Raw genomic sequence first — 27,210 nt, 5'->3', positions numbered from 1 at the left:
TTCAACTAGATCAGGTTGCTATCCAGCCCAGTATGGGCTGGATAATTAGATAGTGAGGTAGATTGGAAACAGCCTGAACTTCTGGGTTCAAAGGGTTGTGATCAGCAGCACAAAGACAAGCTGGAGACCAGTCTCTTGTGTTCAATACTAGGGTCATACCACTTAACATCTTCATTAATGACCTTGACAATGGGACAAAGTGCATGCTCACAAGTTTGCAGATGATCCAAAACTGGGAACAGCGGTTGATGTACCCGATGACGTCCCTCTGAACAGAGACAACTGACAGGTGGGAGAAATGGGCAGAGAGGAACTTCATGAAGTTCAGTAAAGGGAAGTGCTGTCCTGCACCTGGGGAGGAATAACCCCATTTACCAGTAAAAGCTGAGGCTTGACTTACTAAAAGCAGCTTTGCAGAGAGTCTATGTTCAAGCACTTCCTGAATCACCGGTTACAGCCTGGTGTTTTATCAGTACTGTTTCTCACCATGTTTAGGCTGATGTGACTGAAGAAGTCCTTTCTGCAGCTGCCTGCAGTCAATCGGTGTAAGAGCAGCATGTGACTGCTCCCTGAGATAGATAGCGTGGTGCCAGTTTCAGTTTGAGATACGGCACGGGTGTGTGAAGTCTGGCAGTTCATGACCTGCTTCAGAAGCAACTCCTGAGGTTAAACAGTTAAAGGCTGTCACTGGGCTAGTAATTATTTCCAGCCCTCAAGCTGAGGAATAGTAAACCTACCCTCGGCACAACCCTAGCCTCATTGCTACCCACTAGCCTTTACCCACTGCCAGACTAGCTGATGGGAGAAGCAAATGTGGTAAACTGAATCTTGTGAAAAACAGCAAGAGAATCGGTTGCTTCTCAGCCACGGGTGTCTGCTGGTTAGGTTCATCACGCAGGCACACAGAATTTGCCAGTACCACACAGACTGCTGCAGCTTTATCATGTCTCCTGACCCCAGGAAAGGGATCTCCAGGGAGGCCTGCTAGCACTCCCTACTCAACCCAGCACCTCCCACCGGCATGGGGGTTTCTGCCTTCCCAATGCTAAAATAAATATTTGTTAATGTGTTTATTTGCAAACATATTTTCTTGGAAAAATGTTTTCCTAAACTGTCAAGAACCCCATGAATGATTTTGATATAACAGAGTAGAAAGCCTGCACGCATGCTCTATGAAACTTCTCCTTCCTGTCACCCTCTTCACAAGCATCGCATTTCCTCTTGTCCACTGCTATGTCATGTCATTCCAGGGAACTAGCCCTCCAAACCACCAGCCACTCGGGGAAACTTGTCTCTCCTGTGTTTTCTTAGGGATAAATAACCCTCCATGGTGGCTGAGGCCAGCCTGCTCCTGTAGCCTCCCTGGTGCTCAGGCTCCTCGAGGGGAAAGCTAAAACCAAGCTCGCTCTGTCAGCTTCATGTGCCTCCTGCTTTTGTTAAAAAATTCACAACTGGCCCGTGCTGACTGAATAGAATTACAAAGGTAAATATTTATTCATGTGCATGAGGTGTCCCAGCCAAACTGGGCACATCGAAGTGATTTTTCTTTAGGGGTTTTATAGCTTACACCATAAGGGTATGATATGAATCATCCAATTACCTACTAATGCATATTTCTAATTATCCAATCATAAAAAAGTATATTTTGTAGGTCTTGCAGCATCATCATCCATCAGCATCCTTGTGGTTTATCTGTTAATCCAGATGTTTCAGTTGTTGACCAACAAAGTTATCAGGCATCATCAGCAACCCTGTTTCTCTTAGATACGGATTCTTCAGTTAATTTTGTGAGAACAGAGGTTTCCTTATCTTAGTCAATCACTTGTTCTTTTTAGTAGGGGTAGATGATGGGTCTTGGGTCTGATGATAATGACACAGCCATTATACACTAATAAAGTTGTTAGCTCCTAAGGACTGTGTGGTCTCAATTTATACCACGCTATCCAGGCAGAAATGTAAAAAGACGGGGGGGGCGGGAGGGCAGCGAGAGAGAGAGAGAGAGAAAATGAATTGCAGGTAGAAAGATCTGGCAGACAGCAAGCTCTTGTCTCTGCAGATTAATGGAGATGAGGAAAACTGGTGCTGTGGTATGACTCCACTGATGGCAGCAATGAGGGAAACAGCAGTTAAAACAACTGTGCCCCTTGCCTGAGGGCTCCTAACCTCCCCAGGCTCCTCTGTACTTCTTCCAGGCTTGGGAAGATACTCTGTCCTAAATATTAAGCGCTGGAAGTGGGGAGAGACAGCCCATTTGTGCCACATTTGGGGTTTTTCACAATATTTCAGGCCGCTCCATGAGGCCCTCCTGCCGTTTCCCGCCACAACACCCGAGGCGATCGCAAGGCGGGCCGGGAGCAGGACTACATCTCCCATCATGCCCGCCGCCCGGGGGGGAGCCGCCGCCATTTCGGCACCGTCCCCCGGAGCCGTTGGGTCGGGGTGGCGCCGCGTTCGCTGCTCCCCGCCGCCATGAGCCGCCTCATCGCCGGCGTGGGCGTGGGGATGGCGCCGGCGAGGAAGTCCAGCTCCTCCTGGACCTGTGAGTGCCGCCCCGACACCCTCCCTCTGTGTCCGCTGGCCCCCTTTCCCTCCGGGAAGTCCGGTGGGTTCAGGGCCGGCCGGCTGGGTCAGACCGCTGCCCTTACAGGGGGGCCGCGGCCTCGAGTAAACGCAGCGTCACCGAGGCAACCCGCGGGGCACTCCTATGGGGGAGCCCGGAGGACGGATTAGTCAGGGGACAGGGTTTGGCAGGCCTTTGGCGGGGATGGCAGAGTGAGTGACAGCGTTTGGTAGTGGTGGCAGGGTAGTTGACAGAGTTTAATAGTGGTGGCAGGGTAGGTGACAGGGTTTGGCAGAGTTCAGCAGGAGCTACAGGAGAGGTGACAGGGTTTGGCAGAGGCGACAGGGTTTGATGGGGTGACAGGGTGGGTGACAGGGTTTGGCAGAGGTCACAGTTTGGGAGGAGTTACAGGTCAGGTGGCAGGGTTTGACAGGACTGACAGGGTTTGGTGGGGGTGACAGGGTTTGGCAGGTAGACAACAGGATGATCCCCGACAGATCTGGTTGTGGAGGGATCGTTGATCCCTGGCTTCATCTGGCCCCAGTGAATCCATTGAATGGTGTTTTGCTTTGAGTTTTTCATTATGTCAAATTCTTTTGTGTTTAGGAGGGAATTAGAGACAGCATAGGGATAAAATATTTGATTTGGCAGATAAAAGAAAAATAGCTAACAAACAATACAGTTAGTCTTAGCCTTCTATTCGTCTTTTAAAGCACTGAAGATAAGATTATAGTTGCCCTGGTGTAGCCAATAGGTGTTTTATTGTTTCCTATAAAGTACAATAACAGTGAAAACATTTATAATTTAAATGAATTTAAATTATTGCAGATCAGTAATGTACTCTGAGAATATCAACCAGCTTTTTGAAAAGAATGAGATTAACCTTAATAAGCTTTTCTCTCAAGCTAAATTTAAAATTCTGTGGCAAGAGACCGTTAAATGTAACTAGAAGATTTGGCATAGCTCACATTGATTTCCATTTATCTGCATTGGTTTTGGAGTATTTTCTGCAAATTTGAACTAAGTAGTTGGTCTAGATTTGCAGGTCCCTATTCAAGCATGGCTGCATTAGCCATTTAGTATCTTCAAGAGAAAAAAATTAATCTTAAGTTTGTATTAAGATTTTAGATACAACTGTTTTTATGTACTACAGTATATGGTGACAATCTGCCTCCTTCAGGATGAATTGCCAGAAAAGTTCATTTACCCAGTGGACAAAATATAGGGGTCATATGATAAATATGTGTTTAGCACGTAACTGAAGTGTGTGCCCTTGTATGACAAAGGACTGCTTGCCCATTCACATGACTCAGTAGGCATCCATCATAGAAGAGGGAACAGCCACATGGTAGGTGCACACATAGCCCCCCAAAAGGCTCAGAAAGTCTCTTTGACTCACCCTAGCCAAAGGTAGGGTGCTGTTTTGCACTGAGGAGGTGCTGGTTCATTTGGGATCTCAGTAAGAAAGGTATGGGCTCTCAAGGCTAGTTAACTGGTTTATTGCATAAAGAATAACAGTAATAGAAAACGTGATAGCAATCTTATGTCCCTTCTCGTGCTGAGGACCCCGGCTATTGCAGCATGAGGCAAGCCCCTTCACATTGATCAGCGTGTTGCACAGATCCCGTCTGTGGTGAGGTTCACACTCATTGTGGTCTTTAGAGCTTTGACAAGACTTTTAGAAGTAAATAACTATTCTTCATTTCTGCAGTCAAGTAAAGGAACGTTACATGTAGATCTGCTTTTTAATCTCAAGACAAGACAAAGAATGCAGATGGTGTAATCTACTTGTACATGTACTGAGTCACAGCCATGTACAGGCTTCTCTGTTACAGTCAGACAGCCAAGTTCATCCAGCATTCACCGAGGTACGGTGAAAACATTGCATTCTTACACATCTCCAGAGGAACGAGTTAAAGGTGATCATGGTGTGTGCTCAGGTTACGCAGTGGTCACTCATGCTGACATACGGGCCTCTGCAACCAAGGCCTGTGGTTAAACTCTGCCCGGATTCTCCTTGAAATCGCTGTCTCCTCGTTACAGTGTCTTCTGCAGTGACTTGCTACAGGTGCCCTTATTACGCTGTGCTAACTTCAGTGGGTTTTTTTAGTGTGCTTCCACACTGGAAGTCTTGCTTCTTTCCTTGCTTAAATCTGTGCTGCCCTTCAGATTTATGGAGCCTTAATATTTTAACTTCTCTGGAGTTTTTAATCAGTATGAGTTTTAATTTGCTGTGATTTGGTGGCATTCTGGTGCCAGACGAGATTCTGCTGAAAAAAAGTTTTCTACAGGGACTCCAGAGCTGTGGCTATACGCTAAATCTAATTTGGCTTAACTCTAGGTTGCTGCTGCCCCTTGCCCTCAGCCACTTGTTTTGGCAGTATTATTTTTGTGACCTCACAGTCTTAGTCACGGGAATTTTCATTCAGATTAGATGCCGAACAGCTCACTGTGCAGCTGTGAATTTCGGAGCCAGCATGAGGAAGGCGCAGTAAAAAGTGGCTGGGGAGACAAGACGGGGTGGAACTAGCCTTTTCAACCTCTGTTTGGACTTTACATTTGGTTAGAGTGGTGTGTAATGACAGCTGGACTGCTAATAGAAATTAATTAGAAGGGTTCTGTCTTGCTAATAACTTTTCTCTTTTTGCAAAGCTAAAACAGTACCCATACGTTTTTTGTTGTGCATGATTAATCTGTTAAAATGATGTTTAAGGCATGCATTACACTACCTTCTTATGTTCTCATGATTAACCTTAAATCTTAGACCTAGTAATTTCTCTGCTACGTGTACTGTAGCGCTTGATACCATAAACAATTTCTACTTTTGATTGGTTACTAATCTTTTCTACACTACTTTATTAGTACTGCTGCAGCGATTTTCTATATTAATATTACAATATAATTATTATACCAGTAAGATTAATACTTGAAACTAATAATTACACAACTTCTTAACAAATGTGTGTAATTTTAGTGTATTGTTTCTTGTCTTACACCAAGCAGGTGATGGCCATCTATTTATGCCAGGCTGCACTTCAAGCTTCTTACTTATACTAACCCTTAGACTTACTGTTTAACTAGCAGAACTTACAGCAGAAACTAAAAACTGAAACAAATCTATTAGTGTGTGGAGTAGTCCTTTTAATAAAGTAATTATTTTTAAGATCTCCAAACCTAACAGAAAGTGTTTATTAAGGTGTTTCTGCTGCTTGTCTGCCACTTGTTGGCCTTTGCCCCATGCCCCGAAAGAGAAATTAGCACTCCAAAGGTCACATGCACAAGAGCATCATACTAGAAATATTTAGAAAAATTATTTTTTCTTTTTTTTTTTTCCAAGTTATATCTTATATTAGCTTCTGTTTCCTGAAGGTATTGTTCCCAGGATGAGAAATGATCAACTTACACATGCACTCCTAGCTGTTGCAGTTTTAAGGCCAGCATATTGAGGTACACCAAATTTGTAGTTGGTTTATATAATTATGCTTGGTTGAAAACTGACAGTGTAGGAGTTGCAGGGCCTGCCAAATAGTGTGGATGCCTGGCAGCAACAACACTTGCTGGAGAGGTGGAGAAAGCAGCTGGGGCAGATAATGGCTTTAGCTGTCATACTTGTAGGAGGCTGCTGTTACAAATCTCTCAGAGCCCTGGCAGGTGTTTTAAGCTGACTTGTTAATGACCAGACATAAGCTCAGAACCAAGAGAGTTTCTTCCATCAAAAAGGAGATTCTTAGAGCAGTACAAATGAAACATCAAATTTAAAGGTGTTTTAATTAAGATTGTCACTACATGATAAAGAAGTGTGCTGCACATGTAAGTCGTCACAAGAGTATGTAGTTAGGAATTGCTTAGGTTTGATTGTTCCATGTGTCGTTGATAGATAGCTCCTGTGTAACAGGTATCATTAACAGGTGGCCAGCCTATTGCAGACTAATGCATTACCTGACCTGTCAGTGTCTTGGAAAACTAAGGTCTTACAAAGGCATCAGAACATTTGCAGATGGGTACATCTGCATGAACAAAAACTGAGGAGAGAAGTAGAGCATCAGTTTCAAAACAGAGCTTCCTTTCATGGTCTTACTATGAATATAAATTATCCAACCCTAAAGAATGCAGGAAGATGTATCTATTTTGTTATTTGCCATTAAACCTATTTTAGTATCTGTTCTTCTGGTTCATTTCTTCTGATGTGTCCTACTTCTAACATCTGTTCTGCTATTCTATTCCATGTGACATAACTTATGTATAAGCTGCACCTTGATGTAAGTTAGACTATTTGTGGAAAAATTAGTCATAAAGATCTAATCTCTGTTTTATGTATTGGAAATATACACATTTGCCCTGTCCTAAGGCCTTCACCCTGTCATAAAGCTTAAGGTTAAAGATCATAGGCTTTTTCTGTTCTGCACCTCTTGACACATTTGGAACAAATGAGGATGCCATTTGACACTTTGAAGACAACTCTGAACTATAAACAGCTGGTGTAACAAGTCTGATAATGTGGAGCAGGGAAAAAACAATTGGGGGTGTTGCAAGAAGGAATGGTCTTTTATCAGGTCACTACAGGAGTAAAGCACTACTCAGTTTTCCCTGTCCATGAAAAAAAGGATTCATGGCTTCTTTCAGTAAGTTAGACTGGGACAAAATCTGTCTGCCAGGTGAATGCATTATACTCTTTACTTACCAATCTTAGTTATTGCTGTGTGTATCCAGATCACATAAAAGTATAGAGGCCAACTACAGTAGAGAGAGTTACTGCACAATTACAGTAGCTGCTCTGAGTTTACTAGTAGGGTGAGTTAATGGAAAAATGTTCATTCTACAAAAGCAAAATGTTTTGTAGGACGGTAATGTTTTCTTTCAAAATTTAGGACAGGATTTAAAAAGAAAAGTTGGCCTAGGGAATCTAATTTAGGTAGCTATGATCAATAGATAATAGAACCTCCAATTCAAAGAACTCCATCACTTATACGGACTCATGTTAGGTTTCTAAGCCAGAGGAGGACAGTGAGGAGTTACCCTTCCTCCCCCATTACAACTCCCTCCATTTTAGTTTTGCTGTAGTGTAATCCTTTTTAAAGTCTTGGCATTTCCTAGATGACAGTGTTACCTTTTCAGTTATCTCTGGATGTTGGTTAGCTTCACTAGTTTATGTTCCTCATTTACCTAGGGACTTCGGTTCTTGATAATAAAATCTCCCTTCAGAGAGTTGCAATTCCTTCCTTAAGGACCAGCAGTTGTCTTCTACCATATTAGCGAGTGGTGATTGCTCTGAAGGTCAGCATGCTCAGGATGCTTAGAAGCTATTCATAAACTCTTCCCGGAGTTGTCTCTGCTGTTTCAGTAAGCCTGTGATTGTAATTTAAAGTTGCAGAGGTTGGGACATTAACATTTTCTGTATCCTACGATACATTAAAATGCCTTAGGAATCTTAAAAAAATAGGATTGCATGATTAGTGTCCCTCTATAGTACTCAATATTGCATAAGTAAATACTCTTCTGTATATTTGACCTTGAAAACCATTATTTCAGGTGTTCCACCTGGGTACTGTTCCACATATGTCTGCATAATACTGATCTCTGTTTTATTTTGCTTAAGTAAAGTTGTTCGTGTTTTCTCCCAAAAAGCTGTGTTGCATCTGGAGTCTCTTAACAACATATTCGTACTGAAATGATCCCTTTTTGTTGCATTCACACAGATAAAGTTCTAGGATCTCAAATCCCGTCTTAAAGCATCACCCACCATTCTGTGATATTAGTAGGCCTATTAATATTTATTTCTGCCTAGTCCTTCCTTTTCAGATGAATGCTTAAGCCCTGTGCGTCTTTGAGATATGTTTGCAATTTCTCATGCAGCAGTATCTCATGATGGAAACTTTAAGTCAAGTTTCAGTATCTGGCAAAGGGAACAGATTGCTCGGAACAGGGAAACAATTTTGACCCTGAATACTAAAGATGTCCAGAGAGCAGGATGTTTATGATGTATAGAAAATACAGCGTATGTTGGCATTATTGTTAGTTCAAAATCTCTAGCCCGGTGTATATGATAATCAGGCTGTTTCCTTCAGGTTGATAAATCATTCTGATGAATAAGCATGCGGGGGGGGTGAGGGGAAGGAGCTAAAATACTATAGTTAGTTCAAAATCTCTAGCCCGGTGTATATGATAATCAGGCTGTTTCCTTCAGGTTGATAAATCATTCTGATGAATAAGCATGCGGGGGGGGTGAGGGGAAGGAGACCTAAAATACTGCTATTAAAAAAAAAAAACAACAATGGCTATACTGAGTCAAACCAATCAATGTTTCTGATTGTGATAGGATTTCAACCAGCTGTGTGAGAACCTTCCTTCTCATCCCAGAGCAGCTTAATTTCTTGAAGAACCACTGCTGATGAGGCTTTTTGAATACCTTGTAAATATCCACATGGGTTCACTTTCCCCTATATATGATATTCTCCATGTGGCCACTAGTTATCTTGTCTAATCTACTTTGTAGGACCATGAACTTGTTGATCGGTGATTTCCTGGACCCCACTAAGACAGACAAATTTCTGCCTCAGGTGACAATCCTCTGTGATTAGATCTAGTTTTAAGCACAAGGCTAAAAAGGTTGAGCACAGGGTTACACAGCACAATTCATATTAAAAGAGTACTACAAACTAGACAGTGAACAAAATACTACATCTGAAAATATCTCCTTAATGTTGAGGTGAAAGAGAGGTGTCCCTTCTCTGGAACTAGCTGTCCCAACTAAAGATTTTACTGTCTACTGAGTGGAGGCTTAGCTGGTGAAAAGGCTTTTCTTAGAGCTCGCAAATGTACTACCAGCAAACTCATTTTGTGAGCTGAGTTGGTGATCGAAGTGAACAAGGCTACAATTTTTGCCTACAGTTGATTGGGGAACACTTGCACAGAAGGATCAGCTGATTGACCCCAAAGGGCAATAACTGAATTGGTGGTAGCATGGAACAGCCGGAACTGATAAGGTTTGAAGGCAGCATAGCTGGATGCAGAAAATGACATCTTGTGGTTTGAATGTTCTAGTTCTAATATGTAATGCCTATTTTTGACTGTACTGTAACTTTCCTTTATTTCAGATGCCTTCAGTGTTTGACAAAGCACCTTTCCAGATATGCTGCAGATATTAAGTCATTGCCACCCAACATAAAGGATAAACTGATTAAATTAATGAGTAGGCAAGGGCAAATAACTGATTCAAATATCAGTGAGGTAAGAACCCATTCAAAACTATTCTGTCTGTGGTAGTTAATACACAAGGATGAACTAAATTAAAACTGTTTACATGAGACAGCAGATAAATTCAGGCCTCCTTACTCTGTCCATGTCTTTACAGGTTTTTTTCTTAAACTTCATAATGTTAATAGTCCTGTATTAGTAGTAATAAGATTATGTTTGTAGTGACAAGAAATTAAAAATGTTCTGCCTTCAGTGATAATTGACTTCTGTGTAATCAGCTGACTTATATTATGCCTTTTCAGAATGGGAAACTGGACTTTATTGCAAACCAGTGTCTGTTCCTGAATGTAGTATGTTTCAAGAAGATAGTGCATAATTTAGTAATGAAAAGATTTCAGGAACTTGTTAGTTTTCTGTTATGTTCTATTGACATTATGCACATGATCTCCATATAATTTATTTAAATCTTGATTCTTTGAAATATGATGATGCTAGGGCTAGAAATTGATAGTTCAAATTCCCTCATCTGTTTTGCTCACTGATGTGTGTCAGTGTTTCAAAATGAAACCAGTTAATGACTTTTCTTTAGCTGTAAAGTCAGGGGCACTTCTATCTATCTGCTGTTATCTTGTTTAGCGTCAAAGGGAGGCGTGAGAATTGAGGAAAGCTAAAGGTTGGCCTTGGTGAAACAGAAGATGAATGACTCCCTGTTCATTCCTGCTTTGTCCTGTAGCTCGGAAGAGGCAAATAGTATCAGTTTCTCAGAGTCAGAATAGCAAAGCCAAGACTAGAGGCAGAATCAGAAATACTGTGGAAAACTTATGAACAAAAAGTTTTATCTTTAGTATGCACCATTTTTTTATTGTACAAAATAAGTCTCTGAGTAAAAATCAGTGTCTTATTCATTTACCTTATTTTGAAAAATTTGAGTTGACAAAATTTGGTTTAGGCTATCTTTTCAGTAAGTAATCCTTTCTAAGCATCCTAAGAGATGTATATAATTAAAACCATAGGATTCTGTGTGTATAAATGCACAAAACCTATTAGGATATCTTTAGTCTGGAAGTAAACTAGAGAGTTTAAGTTACAATCTTTGCCTCTGTCTCTTTGTAAAATTTCATCTGTCTTTGCCTTCATTCAGCAGTTGATCAGTGCCTTCTCTTGGAACCTGTTTTCCATCTGATACTGGGATATTCTGTTCTGGTTCTTTTTCTCATGTGTTTTTCCTTTCTCTGTTCCTGCAATTTCCTGCAATTCTGTCCTTAGCTGTCAGCACTTTTCTTGGCCATGTTGTACCTTAGCTTTCTTTGCTAACAGTTTCCAGGTTTATCTCACTTGCATTTTAAAAAAAATGCTAGCCACCTCTTGGATTCTGAATTCATACTGTTTCTCCATACCATTTTGCTCTTCAGTTTTCCTGTTCTTTCATCTTGCAGATATTCTTGTTGCTCGGCATAGCAAAAATGGCTTCATTGTTTAGCTCTTCTCATTATTTCTTGCTCACATCATATATAACCAAAGTATTCTACGTGTGACACATTTGCAACGTCTCAATTAGTCTTCCATATGGATAAGGAATTTTTTTCTTTGCTATTGCTTCTGTCCTGCCCTTTTATTTCATAGTCTCCACAGTATCGCGGCTAGATCTGTTCTCTTGGAATTTTCCAGGCTATGCTATCTCATTTGCTTTTATGCGTGTCCTTCCTTTGGTGTTGTTTAAGCATTTTGCTTAAAGTTAAATTTCTTCCAGTTGAAATTCTGTTAACCTGCACTTATGTATAAACTTCTATTTCATCTCTTACCTCCCTGTTCTTGCCCAGATTTGTGTTATCATGCATTTTTTTTTCCTTACTCTGCTTTTTGCTTGAAGCAGCCTTCCATGACATGCATGCTAAACTCCTTATTCCAACCCACTTTTACCATAAAGATCTGTAAAGCCATTCAGCATGTGTACACAGGATACAAGTCTATACTTTAATCTCCTGTACTCTGCACCCAAACAATCCTTACTCTATCTAAAATTCCATCTTCTTTGAGATAGATTAGATTTTAGTATATGCATACAGTGAATATGAATCTGTGAATAACAATAGAAAGCAAACCTCTAAGTAATATCTGAGCGTGTGAAGAATCATGAGCTAGGGAAGCTTAATCCTCTAGCTACTTTAAATAGGCAGTATTCTGATAGTATTGTTGCTTCTCATTTAGACTTCCTTGCATCTAATCGTTCTTTTTCTCACAAGATTTCTCGTGTGTCTTCAAAACTAGCAGTTTGCTCACTTCTGTTGTGTCCTAGGCAGTTTGAAATTGTGAAAGAAAGCCGCCAGTCAGGGAAAGCATCTTCCGTAAATGTTGATGATCACTTTGGCTTTAAGCACGTCATCTCTGGGTTTGGCTGTTTTAGTTCCATAGATATGAATTCAGAAACATGAGTGAAATAAGAGCTGAATGTTATCTTGTGAAAAATACTCACAAGTGTATTGTTGGATATGTTGGTGGTTTTGTGGCATGAAGAGACATATTTGAGGCTTTTAGCATTTGGGGAGAAAAAGCTGTCAAAGCTGTCTAAGGTCTGCCACTCATTTTGCAGAAAGGTTGCAATTATAATCTACTAGAAGTTTTTGCTTTTTTTCAAAAAGCTTATTGGACTTTGTCAGTAAAGATTTTAGCATCTTCCATATTTGCAAAACAGAAAAACAGTATTCCTTGCAATATCTTTATTGTACCTGTTAGAATAGTGAACCTGAGAAAGGAATAGGCCTTTAACAAGCCTGTCAGCTATGCTGTAATCTTTGCTCGTGTATGGAAATTTACCATATGCTTTTATCCTTGTGAGTTAAGGAAGGGAATGACAAGCTGAAGGGAGTAATATAAGGTAATGTGAAAACCTGATCTAACGCTTGCCTATTGGTCTGAAGGACTGCTCAGCAAAGGTATAGCTTTTTTGCACAAGCGGGGGCTGTAAACAGTATTTATTAAAAAGTAGTGAGAATCCTTGAAAATTAAATTAGAGGTAAGATATATGGCTATTGTTACTAAAATGTGAGGCCTTCCATTGCTTTGGGTCTAAATTTCATAAATGTCTTCTTGGGGAAGATTTCACAAAAACTCCAACCTGTGGTCTTGTGGGAGTGAAAGATCCTATTTAATGAGGATTTGGTACCTCCTCATGGTATGATAATGAGATTGCTTGTTTATGAGAAAAAGAGTGTGTGTGTAGGTGAGAACAATACTCTGGGGCGAAATATCTTTCAAATATTACCCTTATCTGTTCAGTGGATTTAAGTTTTGATCACAGTCAGTATTTTTTTACACTTCAGATTTCTGCCATCAAAGTTGTGCTAGTAAGTTTGACGGTATTTTCCTTGGTAAACATATCTGTGGTGGCAGAAGCACTGGTGTTAACAACTGTACCAGCAAAACAGTAATTCCACTGTTTAAATGGTAGTGTTAATGTGCTCCTACTGTAGATGTGATCACAGAAACTGAACGTTCATGCTGTAGGAGATGTACTGCTGCGGCAAATATACCATATTTTCTTTAGAGTTTTTAGTTCCTAGGACTGGTAACCCCATCCTCTAGTGAATATTTTTTTAGAAGTTCTATGTGATGTCTAACACTACAAGTATTTTAGAAAAAAATATGCATGTTCTATGACATAGCAGAGTTTGACTGAAATGGTAGGTTTTCATTACAGGTATTGCACCCTGCTGTGGAGTCTCTAGACCTCCGAGACTGTGATATTTCAGATAATGCATTATTGCAGCTTTATAACTGCAAGCAACTGAAAAAAATCAACTTAAATTCCTGCAAAGAAAACAGACTGGGAATCACTTCAGAAGGTATGTTATCTGTGCACAGATAACTGGGATCTTATTTCTGTTTTATTTTTCTTGTTAGATTGGAGTAAATTGCAAAAAATATCTAGGGTAAATAAGAATCCCCAATGCCACACCAATACTAATTAAAAGTTACTTCAGTGGTGTAAATTATAGCCTAGAGCACTGATTATCTTATGAAAGAGAGCTATCAGGTTACTCTCATGCTAGGTTTCTGGTAAAACTTTGCTAAACATTTGATCATATTTTTCACTTCATCTTAATTATTCCTTCCTCAAAACTTTTTCCAGAGCCTTACCAGTACCACTGGGGTTGAAGTTTCAGGCTTGTGATTTCCTAAATGACTTTTTTCCCCTTTTTCAATTAAATGTATTTGTTATTAAATAAGCTTAGAGCATCTTCTCTGACTTAAGTCTTGACTTGCTTTAGGACTTCAGGATTTCAGGTGTTACTTTTAACCTCCAGTTTCAAGTTGTATCAGGAGCTATTACCTTAAAACTCAGTAAGCTTAATTCTTTTATTTCCCACAAGTTTTGTTTTGTCTTTTGATTACACTTACTCCTTTGCTCCATCATTAACTCATACTTATTGAAAATTGAGGCAAAATATTAATTTAGTATTGAGCTAATGTATACTGTACTTTAGATCAGTCTTGGTTTGTATTTTCTTACCACTGCATAGTGATACACTTATCTTTTTACTTAAGTAATTGGTTAAACTTTTAAAATTTGATTTTATTTATTTTCAATGTCACCTCATTGTTATACTTTTTGACCCTAAGATACAGTTTGCGATGGTCTTCCTCCATGCCTTCATCTGTCCACTGATTTCTAGTACAGTTCTTAAGGTACCAGCTAAGCCTAGAGCTCTTTACTTTTCATCTATTTGGATAGAGATTCCTGATTACTTTGCAATTAAAACTGGGAAATCTAGTTCTTTATTGGCAAGTTCTTAATCCATCCAGCTTTACTAACTTTCCTACTTATAAACTGAGCCCTTTTTAAACTGAGAATCGATTATGAAGCCTTTAATGTAAGCTGGAACAGTTCTTTATCACTCATCTCAATTACATACAGAAAAAAAAGACCCAGAACCACCCCATTTTAAAGCAGTGTTACCTTTTATTAATTCAGTAACAGGTGGGGGTTTGTTTGGTTTGTTTGTTTGGGTGGGGGGGTTGGTTTCTTTTTGGTTTTGGTGTTTTGTTTGGGTTTGTTTGTTTGTTTGTTTTTTAAGAAACCTGCTGGCTACCACATCCAGAAATATCTGAGCCCTGTCATTACCAGGAAACATTTTTCTCTGTAGGTTGCATGTGGAACGTTTCGTGTCCTTTAATACAATATCCAGTAGTACTTACTTCTCTGTCAAGTTCAACTACCACTACTGTCTCTTCTATCATTCTTTGCAAAGTGGTTCCGACCCAAGCAAGTACTATTTTATCCATGTTTCTTTGAAGTTCTTACATAGTAACATATCTTAATGACATTCAACTTTTTATTTCTATCTATCCAGAAGTGATGTAATTTTCTGTACCGCTGTAATCATCATGTCTCCATCATCCTCCAAATAAATTCCTTTCGCGAATTGCATCTGTAGTTCACGTACTTTTATTTTGACTACCTTCAGACACTTCTGTGCAAATATTTTGGTTACTACTAACTGTCAGGGCTCTGAGGGCACCAACAGACCCTAATGGCCATGGCGGGTCTTACCTGCCATTCCCACCTACACCAGCTGCCCATGGACCTTCAGTCCTGGGCTGAGCTGTGTCGTAGGTGTACCTGGTTCCTGTCCTGCCTCTGAACTATTGTTTTGATTTCTTGAATTGACCTCGGACATGACCTCTTACCTTGCTTTTTGCCTGATATTCACTGCACCGTCAGTGGGACCTAGCACTATCATCAGTCTGCTTTCAAGCTGTTGGCTTTTTTTCATGCACTCACTGAGGTGGTACCTCATGTATATACTATCCCTCAGGTACCCCTCTGCAGTACGGAAGGGAATTCAGCATTTAGAAATTTTTATCAACTCTAGCATTGTTCATTGTCATTTTCCTTTTTCTCATCCTTGAATTAAAAGAAACCAACCACAAAATTATTTCCTTGTACAGAGTCTTGCTGGCATGGCATGAGATGAAAGTTGAACAGCCAATGATCAGGGGACAGCATATTGGATTCAGCATGGTGGTTATGTTAAAAAATCAATAATTCTTTAAATTGCTCTGGTTTTTGACAGGTGTCATAGCGCTGGCCTTATCCTGTCCTTACTTGCGTGAAGCGTCTTTTAAAAGGTGCTGTGATATAACTGACAGTGGAGTTCTTGCTCTTGCGCTCAACTGCCAGTTCCTACAAATAGTGAACTTGGGCAGCTGTTCAGGCATCATGGATGCATCTCTGCAGGCACTAGGAGAAAATTGCAAATTTCTTCACAGCGTGGACTTTTCATCTACTCAGGTAACTATGGTGGCAATTGCCTAATTTACTTCTGTTTGTTTATTTTTTAAGATTGTCATGATAAAATTGAAAGGGGATCTTTTTAACTCTACTCTTGAGAACATTTAGGACCACAGTTCACTTCCAATTTCTTCCTCTCAAGGAAAAGGAAAGATATATTTTTGCATCTTGGTAACCAGATAAATACATATTTTGGTATTACAGCATGTATTGTGGACCAAAGATAAACTTTTATTGGAATCTACCTAGTATTGGAGATTTTTTTTTCAGTATCTTTATTTAGTGCAATCATTTTTTTCAAGTTGTAAAGTAATACAAAATACTTCATTTAAAGAAAGTAGAATCTTGGACAGATTATTGTCTGCTTTCAGTTAGGACAAACTGACCTGAATAATAATAATATAGGATGTCAAACAATATAAGCCCCTAGTAGAAGTAAACACTCCATAACTAGTTCTAGTTCAAGAGTGACTGCTTTCTGAATGGCTTGTCAGAGTTATGTTATGGAGTCAACATGGAAAGAACGACATTTAAAATGTCAGAAAGGGCAGGTAAGAGGATTTAACAGCAGTTAGTATTTAGCATGAGAAGGGGGAAATCAGCTGCAACAGCAATACTGTAACATACTTCGTAATTACAGTAAGATAATGAAGTGGGGGAAAGGATTTTTTGCGGTAAGTGTAGCGTTCAGTTGACTGGGATGGTGAGTATTTCATGTTGAATGTGAGTCAAGCACAGAGCATTCGTAATGAAGTGTCAGATCTGGAAAACACGTAGCAGGCTCTTATTTTAGATGCTATTCTTCTCCTTTCAGTTTTTCCAGAAGTAGGGCATAAAAAGTAATTTAATATTTTCTTTGGTGATTTTTATTATTATCATTTAACTCTGTTTCTTCCAACTTATTTCATTACTTTTTTGTTCCCTTGCCCCTCTCTTCCTTCATGTGAAATAGCTAAGTTTCCCTGTATGTTTTAAATGAGATGGAAGCTTCTTGAGTAACTAAACGTTTCCACATTTTTTTTCCTTTCTGATAATCGTATCATGATAATGCACTAGAATTCTGAATTTCATCTGACTAAAAATAAATGGAAACATATACCAGATATAAATGAAATAAGTTTAAGATGAAGCAGAGAAACTATGGATGGCACATGCCTGTAGAGATTGCAAGGCCTAACCATATTCTTGTGTTTGATTGCCAGAATGCATAGTAAAAATATCAAGTTGGAACTGGCAAAGCTGTGTGTAAAACAGTGAGAACATTGGAAATAAATGAACAGGCAAAGAAGGGCACGGCTCACTTGCAGGAACAAGGAAGTAGATGTGAGCTAGACTACCAAGGGGCCAAATGCCTCAAGGTGATGTAGCCATTTTAAAAATAGGCTTATCTGGTGACTGCAATGATGAAGTACAGTAAGTGGAAGGTATAGAAGTGGTGAAAAATAAAAAGAAATGGGGCAGGTGAGGCAAGGGAAGGATTGGACTATGAAGGAGATGTAGCTCTGTGTCCCCTGTATACACACAGAGTGTGAGTGGAAGCTTGGCCTGAAGAACTCTGCTACACCGGCCCAGGACTGCGTAAGAAATCTATTTATGTTTACTTACCAGTATGCTTATGTTACCATTCTGAGGAGGTAGGTTCTATATATAAACCATGTACTTACTGCTCTACTTCTAGTGTGCCCTAAATCCCAGCAGCGTTAACAGGTAGAAACACAGGCTCAAGAGTCCAAATCCCCGCACTAATTAAACAGTACATTTCCTCTTAAATGTTCATTGACTCGGTGTATGGCAAATAATTGTGGGAAGAATCTTGCCTGACAGGGCTGTGCAAACTGCAGCAGTTTTCTGTGTAGGGTGTGGGACAGTTTAGTTCTCCGCAAAATGTGTTGGCAAAAGCAGGAGTGCTGCGGGTTAGCCATTTTATCTGTCCAGACACTTCTCGTGTAGAACAGAGCTGGGTTGCTAATGTACTTAACTGCTGGTACTGGGCTATGTAAGCCTTTGCTAGAGATGCATACAGAGATCGGTGACAACTGATCTGTACCAAGAAGCTGATGTATTTGTGGCTTGGTACTAACTGCAGGTGGTTTATCCCCAATGTAAGAGTGCATCCCTTGAAGAGGATGGGCAGATGTGGCATTACAGGCAATGCTCATAGGTATTGAATAGAGTAGGAGACAATACTGCAACACTGTAGTAATAGTATAGCAGTGGTTACTGTGAGCTCGTACAGGGAAGTGAGGGGACTTTGTTTTAATACAAAAACTGGACAACTCTCACGCTGTCATAACCTTATACTCACAAGCATCAAGACAATAGCATTCAGATGGTCTCTCCAGTGTTCAGACACCAGCCAGGCAGTCTGGTCCAGGTTTGTTTTGATGACATGGAGGATAAGGGACACAGGCTATCAAATCTTCATCACTTTACTTGGTTGGTCTTAGGTTGGTGACCACGCACTGGTTTTGGATTCCTTTAGGAACTGACAGTGATTACTCTCTCCATTCTGTCCAACTTATTGGAGTTATTGGAATTTTTCATTTACTGCCCTTTGTCTCCTGGTCTGGATGTCTTCAGGAGCTAAACATGCTGTCACCTTGATGACCTGCTAAGCTAGGTATAGCTTACCTGCCATTCTTATAGGCTTTTATGTGCCTCCATGCTGGGACGTTCCTGTCCATTCTCCATTCGCACTGATCTGACCCTTTCTATTACAGTTCTGTACAGTAGACTTGCAATAGAGGGCCAGAAGGCAGTAAGACAATTTATGCAACAGGAATAATCAAATCTTTAAACAGAAATGGGGCTTGTGGTCTCTGGATTCTACCTGTCAAATTTGGCTGAGCCTTACTGTGTATATTTGATGACTACTGTTCCTGCCATCTAATATAAGGTCTATGAAAAAACCTGTGTGACAGATATGATACCCAATCCAGCTTTTGAAGTGGGGAGGATGTTTAATGAATTTGGTTCTCAGAAGCCAACGAATAAATTGGCCTTTCTTGCCTTCTAAGGAAAGGAATGTCTTCTGTCTCTCTCCTCTCTCTTGCAGGTGATCATTGCTTCGTGGCTGTCTGTAGCCAATCACTTTGATAAATCTTTTAGTGCGAGTGTGTGACAGCTGCTGTAAGACTGCTTGTTTGAGGGATTTTTGTCTTATGTAACTGGTTTGCTTCAAGATAAGTAAGACAGCAGATAAGACTGCTATGATTACCTTTTTTTTTTCCCCCCAACCCAAGAAACCTCCTTCAGGAACATCTTCAGCAGTCCTGAAAACAGGAAAAAAATTGGTCTAGGTAGAGCAGAAGTGCTTTAAACCTTATAAATTAAAAGTGCCATGCTCTGACCATAATAGTGTACCCACTGTTAAACGAGACAAGGAAGCTGCAGAAGTAGCAGTTACACAGTTGGAAACACCCCAATAGAAAGCCAGGCTGGATCACATGGCAGTAAAATGCAACAGTGTTTAATAGACTGAAAAAAACATACTTGGATAATTTTCTCTACAAGCTTAATTGGGAAGAAAATACTGTAATGTCAAGTGTATTCAATGACTGACTGCAGGGAGTAAATAAAATAATTCTCTCTCCCCCCCCCAAATAGCTGTGTTTGGAAAAAATTGAGCTTTAATTCATTGTGTTAATAACAATGTGGGGTTTTTTTCTCTAGGTAACAGATGATGGTGTCACAGCACTAGTGAGTGGAACATGTTCAAAGAATTTAAAGGTAACTTACTTAACCTAATAACAAAGAAATGAACAAAAGCAAATACCTGCATTTTTTAATTATTATTATCAGTATTAATTCCGAGTGATGGTTTTTATTGACTGACTTTTGCCTTTGTTTGTGTACACACTTGCCCTGATTTTGGTTATGAATTGAATATTTTCTGTCTCTCTGTACCAGTGCCCCAGACCGGCTTTTTGAGAACCTCAGTCTCTTCAAAATTAGTTTCCTTCTGTTGAATGTAGTATGCTTATTTTAACTCATGTTGTTTTAGAGAGCTGTATAATAAATGCAAATGAATGCTTAACTTTTTCCCTTGATGTCTTTGGAGTTATTTCTTGATTCTGTTGAACGCTGAGGCAGAGTTTGTAATGTGGATAATTTCATGGATTTAAGAAATCAGTTAGCACCTGTGCATAGGTAAATCTCTAACTCACGAAAGCAACTGTGAAAATGAAGTTGTCTTTGCATAAAGATTCTCTAGGCACTGAGACAGTGATAAAATGATGGAGAAGAGGCATCCTATACCTCTGACCATAAATGATCTTCTACTTTTCTCTATAGTACCTTTCTTATCTGTGTGCATGGTTTTGCTTTCGTAAAGGCTGGTTCTGAATACAAGCTATTCATCTAGAAACTAAGATGGGAAATAAGTTATACTTTTGCTAGTTTATAGTGTTTAATAAAAAAACCAACCCTAAACAACATACCAAATCTGGGTCAACTGACAGTATTAATAAGATGGAAAAAATAGAACTGTTATTGTTTTATTTGGAGGACGAACAGTTAGATTTGGTTTTGGTTTTTTCCAGATGATTTTGTCTGTTTTGGACAATCTTTTTAGTCTTGATAGGTCTTGTGGTACAAGATGAAATTATGATTTTTCAGACCATAGCAATGAGACTTTTTTTTTTTATATATATATACTAGAAGTGACTTGAAAATATCTTTGTCTTTTAGCTGGTTACACCTTTAGCTGTAGCAAAACATTGATTCCAGATTTTCTAAACAACCCTGAGACTATGCAGATAGTCTTCAAAAGACACCTCTCATATCCAGTGTACAAATGTAAAGCAATGTTTATCACTGTGGTTTGGATTAGGTCATTTGGACTAGGTCACTCTCAAAAGTCTTCAGTACATATGTCTTAAAACACAAATACTGTAATAAGTTTTCCTAAGTTTATTGTAATAAGCTTTGGGTTTGCTGTTGAGTAGAGTGGGGTTCTGTGAAGTTCCTAGAGAGTTTTGAACTATTTTCCAGCAATGTTGGTATAATTACTCTGTCAGTATTATCTTCCCTCTTCTGTATCATTGTCCACAGTTTGCAGAGAACTATATTCTTGTGTGTAAGCCCTTTTTCTTCGAACCATAGAAACACAGTTCCATTTATTCTTAATAAAAATTTCCAGCTTACAAAATGTGGCCTTTGGTGTCTCCTGGTCACATTGCTGTAGTTACTATTTCTTTGAAAGTGCACAGGCTTTTTTTTGTGTGTGCTGCACATGGATGCCTGTGGAAGCTGTACTAGATCAGGAAGAACAAGTTAGGTAGCTTATGTAAGACCTGCTTCATCTGTAAGTGTTCAAGAAAGTAATGTTGAGGTGGTGAGCTTTGATTTCAGAAGAGCTAATTGGAAATTTCAGTCGTGCCAAACTGAATAGTAGTATGGATTTTGCTTGTTCGTTTTCCTGTGCTCAATACTTGTTTCCACTTTCTTAAAAGCCATGTATTTAAGTGCTTTTGCATTTGATTTTTTGGGTGGTTTCTGTGCAGTTTTAATAAGGCTAAATTTAAGGTTTTTCTGTGGAATGACAATTTTAAAAACAAAAGTTGTGTTCTATCAGTATAAAAAGCTAAAACGGTTTAGGTCTCTTGGTTTACAAGCAGTAAGAAAAAGAAATGTAGAGAATATGGAGTTATTTGCTACAATCTCTTCTTCAGTGTAACTCTCTTCCTTGTCTGTGTCACAATCCTCATACCTCTGTTTCATGTCATCAAAGTGCAAATTTATAGACAGTGATCTAATGTCAGGTACACAGTGAAAAAAGTAGGGTCTTCAAATTCTCAAACTGTAACTAGCAGACAAATTTATAAATCTTTTTACTTCATTCAGAGGCATTCAGATTCCACATTTCGTTTACTTATTAAAATGAACTAAAAACTATACATATATCAGCTTTTGTATATCTTGCTTCTGTGAATACAGTTCTTGTTTTCTGTGTCATCATTCTGTACAAAGTTGCATTTATTACAAAAGGTCCCTTTCATTTCTGTGCTCTTTCAAGATCCTTGGAGTTTATCATTTGGAAAGATGCTCTTTCACAATAAAACTGAGGGGTTTTTTATTTTTACCCTAGGATCTCCAAAGCATATTTTCCCAAATCCTATTTTCATTACATTTGATAGTCTCTCTTCTGCATTTCTTCTTATATGTTCTATTTATTGATATGTAAGGCGTTTTAGAGGAAAAAAAAAGTTGGTGGTAATCTGTTAATGTATTCTGAATTTATTCTTTCTCTAGCACATACAACAGGTACTAGTTATACAACTGCACAGAAATGAAGAAGAGAGCAGGTTGTAGTCTAGGCTTGGAAGAAGTTCTTAGACTTCTTTTAGAAACTATGTAGATAGATAGATATTAGGAACTTCAGCAGAGACTCATGAATCCTGCCTGTTTTGGGAAACCCCAGAATTCAGTTTGGGTTCTGTTCTCCTGGACAACAAATTGCTAGGAGAATGTGTGTCATAGGAAAACGGATGGGACTCAAACACCATAGAATCTCATTGAAGAGTTTTCTCAGTTGTCTTGAATGATATATGTGTTTTGGGAAAACCCAGGTTTATGTTTGTAGTTTTGACTCCTCATAGAAAAGCTGTCTTATTTTTCCTGAGGATATTTTCCCAGTCTGTGCAGGACCGCATACGGGGTCAATGTACAGAGGAGTGTAGGTCATTATTTCTTCTGGGTGGGGATCTCTGAAAATGGTTGGGCAAAGGAAAGCTCTGCCTCCAAAATGATGGGTGCTCTGACAGGCTTTTGTTACTACTGTTTTCATAACAGGAGATCCACATGGAACGCTGTGTGAATCTGACCGATGTCGCTGTGGAAGCGGTCCTTACTTGTTGTCCGAAGATACACATTTTTCTGTTCCATGGATGCCCATTGGTGACAGGTACATCAAATCGTGCAGGGAGTAAGAAGAGTAGTTACTTCCTGATAGTATCTTCTTGCTCTCTGGAAAAGCACACTATACATTGTAAATAATCCCAAACAAATAATAACTTAATAGATAAAATAATAATCATACATTGAGATTTTCAAAGCAAGGAGACAGTTTTGCTTTGAAACATGGCAACCTTCAGAGAGGGATTTTTTTTTCCTTTTTTTCCCCCCCTCAACATGCTGACAAAGTCCCAAAGTTGACGGTAAGACTTCAGAAAAATACATTAGCATGTTAAAACCCTACTCTATTCCAAAAGTATGGAACAGCATCCATTCAAGAAACAGTGGAATGGAGTAGGACTGGTCAGCCTGAAAAAAACCCCAAACTTAAGAGGGGTTATGATCTATCTTGCGTCTTTTAAGTTCGGTTGGTTGGTGATGCTTTACAGTTATGTGATTGGAGAAAGAACCGAGTGGTTTCAAATTACTACAGGTATATCTGAAGTGTGATATTGTAAAAGCAAGATAAGCATAAATGCAGATACATAATTTAATTATTTTGCTGTTTACCTAATTTCTAAACACCACCTATATATATTCTGAATGAATAACAAGAAATTCCTTGGTTCTTTTGCAGATCGTTCCCGAGATGTTTTAGAGCAGCTAGTCATATCAAACAAAATCAAGCAAGTAACATGGACTGTTTACTGATTATTTATTGTGTACGTATGAGTGTAAAGTTTACAGATGGGAGAGCTCTTTCAGAAAACAAGCACCTTGGAAAAATAGCTGGTGACTTTTGTACCACCACATTGCTTCCCTCCTTGTGCCCACCAGAGGTCTCCATCGCCATTCCAGTCCTTGTCTGTGAGTCTGGGCTTCCCCATTGTCTCTACTTAGAGCCCTGTCTCTCTTTGCATCGCTGATCATACTTCGTTAAGAGGAAAGTTAAACTATAATTAATATTACACTGTCATCGCTCAGCCTCCTTGAAGTATCAGATTTGGCTACTACTTACCATCTTATAGCATTTTAGCTACACATACAAACCCAATTTAAGTAAGTCTCTGTTCTGAGGTTGTAGTCTGAGAGTGTAGTTGCAACTAGAAGTACCAACCCCAAACATAGTATTAACACTTGTGCAGAGTGTCTGTGAAGTTGGGACTTTAACCTGACAAAAGTCAACAGACAGAACTGGTGAATGGAGGTGGCATTAGCAGCAATGCAAGTGTATTTTAAGTAGGAACAAACAGTCTCCTTTCACCATGTACTTTTGCTAGGTCTGGAAGAAAAACTGTAGGTAGCTTTTCTTTTGATGTTACCGATACTGCAGGTTTTGTTTTTATTTACCATCAAATACTTGCTGGATTTTTACACATCCAAAAGTACAGTCTGTTAACATGTGAACAAAAACTTGCTTTGAAATTGTTGTGATGATTTAACAAATTTAGAGTAGTACCTATGACCAATAAAAGAATCTTGTATATGGGCAAATACTTATTTGCTCTGGCTTTTACCTATGTTCCTGCATGAAAATTCTTTTAGGGAACAAAATATTGGTCCTCATAAGCGTAGCTGAGTGAAATAGAACCAAATTTAGTGTCTGAGTACATGAATCTCAGGACGGTAGAGTTCAGCAGAGTATGTGTTCCGCTGTATGCGGTTTGTTATATCTCCAGTGGCCTCCAGAAGCTGATAATAACAACCATTTATATATTGTTCAATTGTAGTCATATTAAAGAAAAAAAAAATTAGAAGTATACAACGAGTTTATTACATGATGGAGCAGTGGTCTCATCACAATTATAAGTCATGCTCATTGGCTTTCTTGAAACAGCATAACCTCTAGTGGGACTTCTATGATTTTTGCATTAAACTTTTTTAAGTGCTAGCAATTTTAGCGTTATACAAGGCAGATAGCACACTATGTTGATACTCTGCATCTGGAAGTAGCAGGGTTTAGCTAGGGTGGTCTTACATGGAACTGATGACGCTTAGAAACCCATGAGTTTAGGCAACCATAACGAATATGTTTACTTTATAATTTAACACTTGTCATAGCCACACTCATTTTAAGTGTTGCAGAAATAAACCAGTCTTCTACTAATCTATTTAAAGTTCAGGTCAAATTGCATGGAAGATAATAATTTAAGATACGTTGCATCCAGTAATATTAAAGGATATTACGATGTCTGACAATAATCTTTGTTCTTCTGTTGATTATATGGTTTATGGAAGAGCAAGTCCATTTAGAAAACTTGTTCAAGGGTAACTGAAAGCATAATTTTCAAACTCCAGTGCCTAAGTGATGAATGTGTTCCTATGATACTTACAGGTATAACTGCACTAGTACAAAGCATTCCTGCAAACAGGAGAAGTTGGTTTTGCTACATTAGCAACTAGCGTCTGAACGCTGTAATTGCAGCAAATCCTTGGACCAGATAGAGGCCTAAGAACCTAATCTACCACATTTTATTCCCCTTTTTGGCTAAAGAGTAGTTTATTGTTTTGCCCTGTAGAATCCCTGGTATCGATCAGGGTCCATCATTCCTTTGAACTCTCGGACATGAGTTGGCAATAAATTTGTTTTGCACTATTTTTCATATTGATCCATCTAGCTGATTAGGCAGCAGCAATGAGACGCTCAGTAATCATGTCAAATAAGTAAAGCATAAGGATCAGGCTGCTAGCCGTGGTTTTAGGAAGGGTGCCACAAAAGGAGGAAGTAGAATTGTAAGCTAACTCAAGCGGGAAGGGGCCTCAGGAAGTTTCTAGACTTAACTTCCTGCCCAAAGCAGCTCAGAGCTCACACCAGCTTAGTCAGGGCTTTATCCAGCCAAGTCTTGAAAAGCTGAAGACTGAAGAGCCTTCACAACCTTTTGAGGCAACTCGTTCCACTGCTTGACTGTATTCATGGTGGAAAAAAGTTTTCCTTCTATCCTGTTTGACCCTGTTTTGTTTCAGCTTACACCCTTTCTCACTGGAAGAGCCTGGCTGTCGTCCTGACAACCTCCTCATAGGTATGGGCAGGCTGCTCCTAGGTCCCTTGAAGCCTTCTCTTCTCCAAGCTGAACAAGCCCAGTTCCATCAGTCTGTTACTGTAAGACATGTAACTATAATGTAGTGTGGTGATGGTCTCCAGACTCTCATATCAAGTGCTACATCCAGAAAGGAAATTATAAATGAAGAGAATGTAAAGCAGCTGAAGGTGGAAGACCACCAAAGTCTGTAACAGCAAAGGACACTTAAAAAAAATTCTATCTATGGGACAGTGCTACTGCTAACCTCACTGGCAAAGTTGTCCTTTTTCCCCTTGCTAATGTAACCTTGGATTTGTCATGTTGAAGGCAAATGCAGCTTACACTGTGTCCTTAAACGTGCATGTAGATTTACTGTCTTCTGTAGCCGCTTCTAAATGTGTAACTTGGTGGTATATCCTCACCTTGCGTTTAAGAATCTGTATAACACTGCAATGAATTAACACTGTATTTTTAGGTTTGAAAGTTTAATGTAAGTCATGTTAAATCCTTCATTGTCAGAGCTTGAGTCTGCGCTCTCAAGTGTTTATTACTAGCGTAACTCTACTGGAATGCTTTTCGATTCAGGTTAAATCACAGTCATTTTCAACAAATGTTTACAAGCGCTGGGTGAAGAACATCATGTATGCACTTATCATTTCATATTCTGTATTGTTTGGATATTGTTATTGTTGTAAATTGTTGGGCGAGCACCACAGAATATTCACATATTGTTCTGAAGATTAAAGTTTGTAAGTCTTCTGTTTGGATAGTTCTGTAAACTTGTTAAATTATATTTTATGACCATGTACATCTGAATGTACCTCGTACTTCATGAACACTGTGGTTTTCTGAATGAGTACCACATACTTTTTCGTGTTTATAAGCTTCTACCACATCACCTGGTATTTGGATAGTTGTAGGTGCATTGTGTTCCATTCTGCAGTTTTAGTTCCCCATCACTGCTTGTTCAATAGTTAACTGCTAAAGGTGACAAGTCCTTTGAGACTGCTCTGAAAACATTGGTTTCTTCATCAAATGGCTGTATTTACAGCCTCTGACCTGTGGATCAATTTTTTTTTTTTTTTTTTTTTTTTTTTATTGCTGCAGAGGGTTCTCCCTTGACAGATGTAGCTGAAAATGATTCTGGAGCTTGTTGTCCAGCATCCCCTCAAGCGAAGAGAAAAATATTTATATCTGACTTTTATTCCCAGTTTTTATTTAGTTACCTTCTGTTCAGAAGCATGACAGAA

General features: G+C 39.2%; 1 protein-coding gene across 1 annotated transcript; it reads left to right on the top strand.

The window, feature by feature from the left end:
- The first annotated feature begins 2,294 nt into the window (after window positions 1-2,294).
- On the top strand, window positions 2,295-26,767 carry AMN1 (antagonist of mitotic exit network 1 homolog). The gene is made up of 8 exons (XM_019474388.1): window positions 2,295-2,539; window positions 9,655-9,787; window positions 13,452-13,596; window positions 15,829-16,046; window positions 19,719-19,775; window positions 22,839-22,950; window positions 23,578-23,626; window positions 25,905-26,767. Exons 1-8 carry the CDS (start codon window positions 2,295-2,297, stop codon window positions 26,062-26,064), a joined length of 1,119 nt encoding a protein of 372 aa, XP_019329933.1. The 3' UTR covers window positions 26,065-26,767.
- Window positions 26,768-27,210: the final 443 nt, after the last annotated feature.

Source organism: Aptenodytes forsteri, unplaced genomic scaffold (assembly GCF_000699145.1).
Source record: "Aptenodytes forsteri isolate BGI_AS27 unplaced genomic scaffold, ASM69914v1 Scaffold56, whole genome shotgun sequence".
In the NCBI taxonomy this organism is placed as follows: domain Eukaryota; kingdom Metazoa; phylum Chordata; class Aves; order Sphenisciformes; family Spheniscidae; genus Aptenodytes; species Aptenodytes forsteri.
This window is presented reverse-complemented; position numbering and strand designations above follow the sequence as displayed.

Coding starts and splice junctions, on each gene's coding strand:
- AMN1 (XM_019474388.1), top strand. CDS start 2,295: ATGAGGCCCTCCTGCCGTTTCCCGCCACAACACCCGAGGCGATCGCAA. Junction 2,540..9,654: donor GTCCAGCTCCTCCTGGACCT/GTGAGTGCCGCC, acceptor CCTTTATTTCAG/ATGCCTTCAGTGTTTGACAA. Junction 13,597..15,828: donor ACTGGGAATCACTTCAGAAG/GTATGTTATCTG, acceptor GGTTTTTGACAG/GTGTCATAGCGCTGGCCTTA.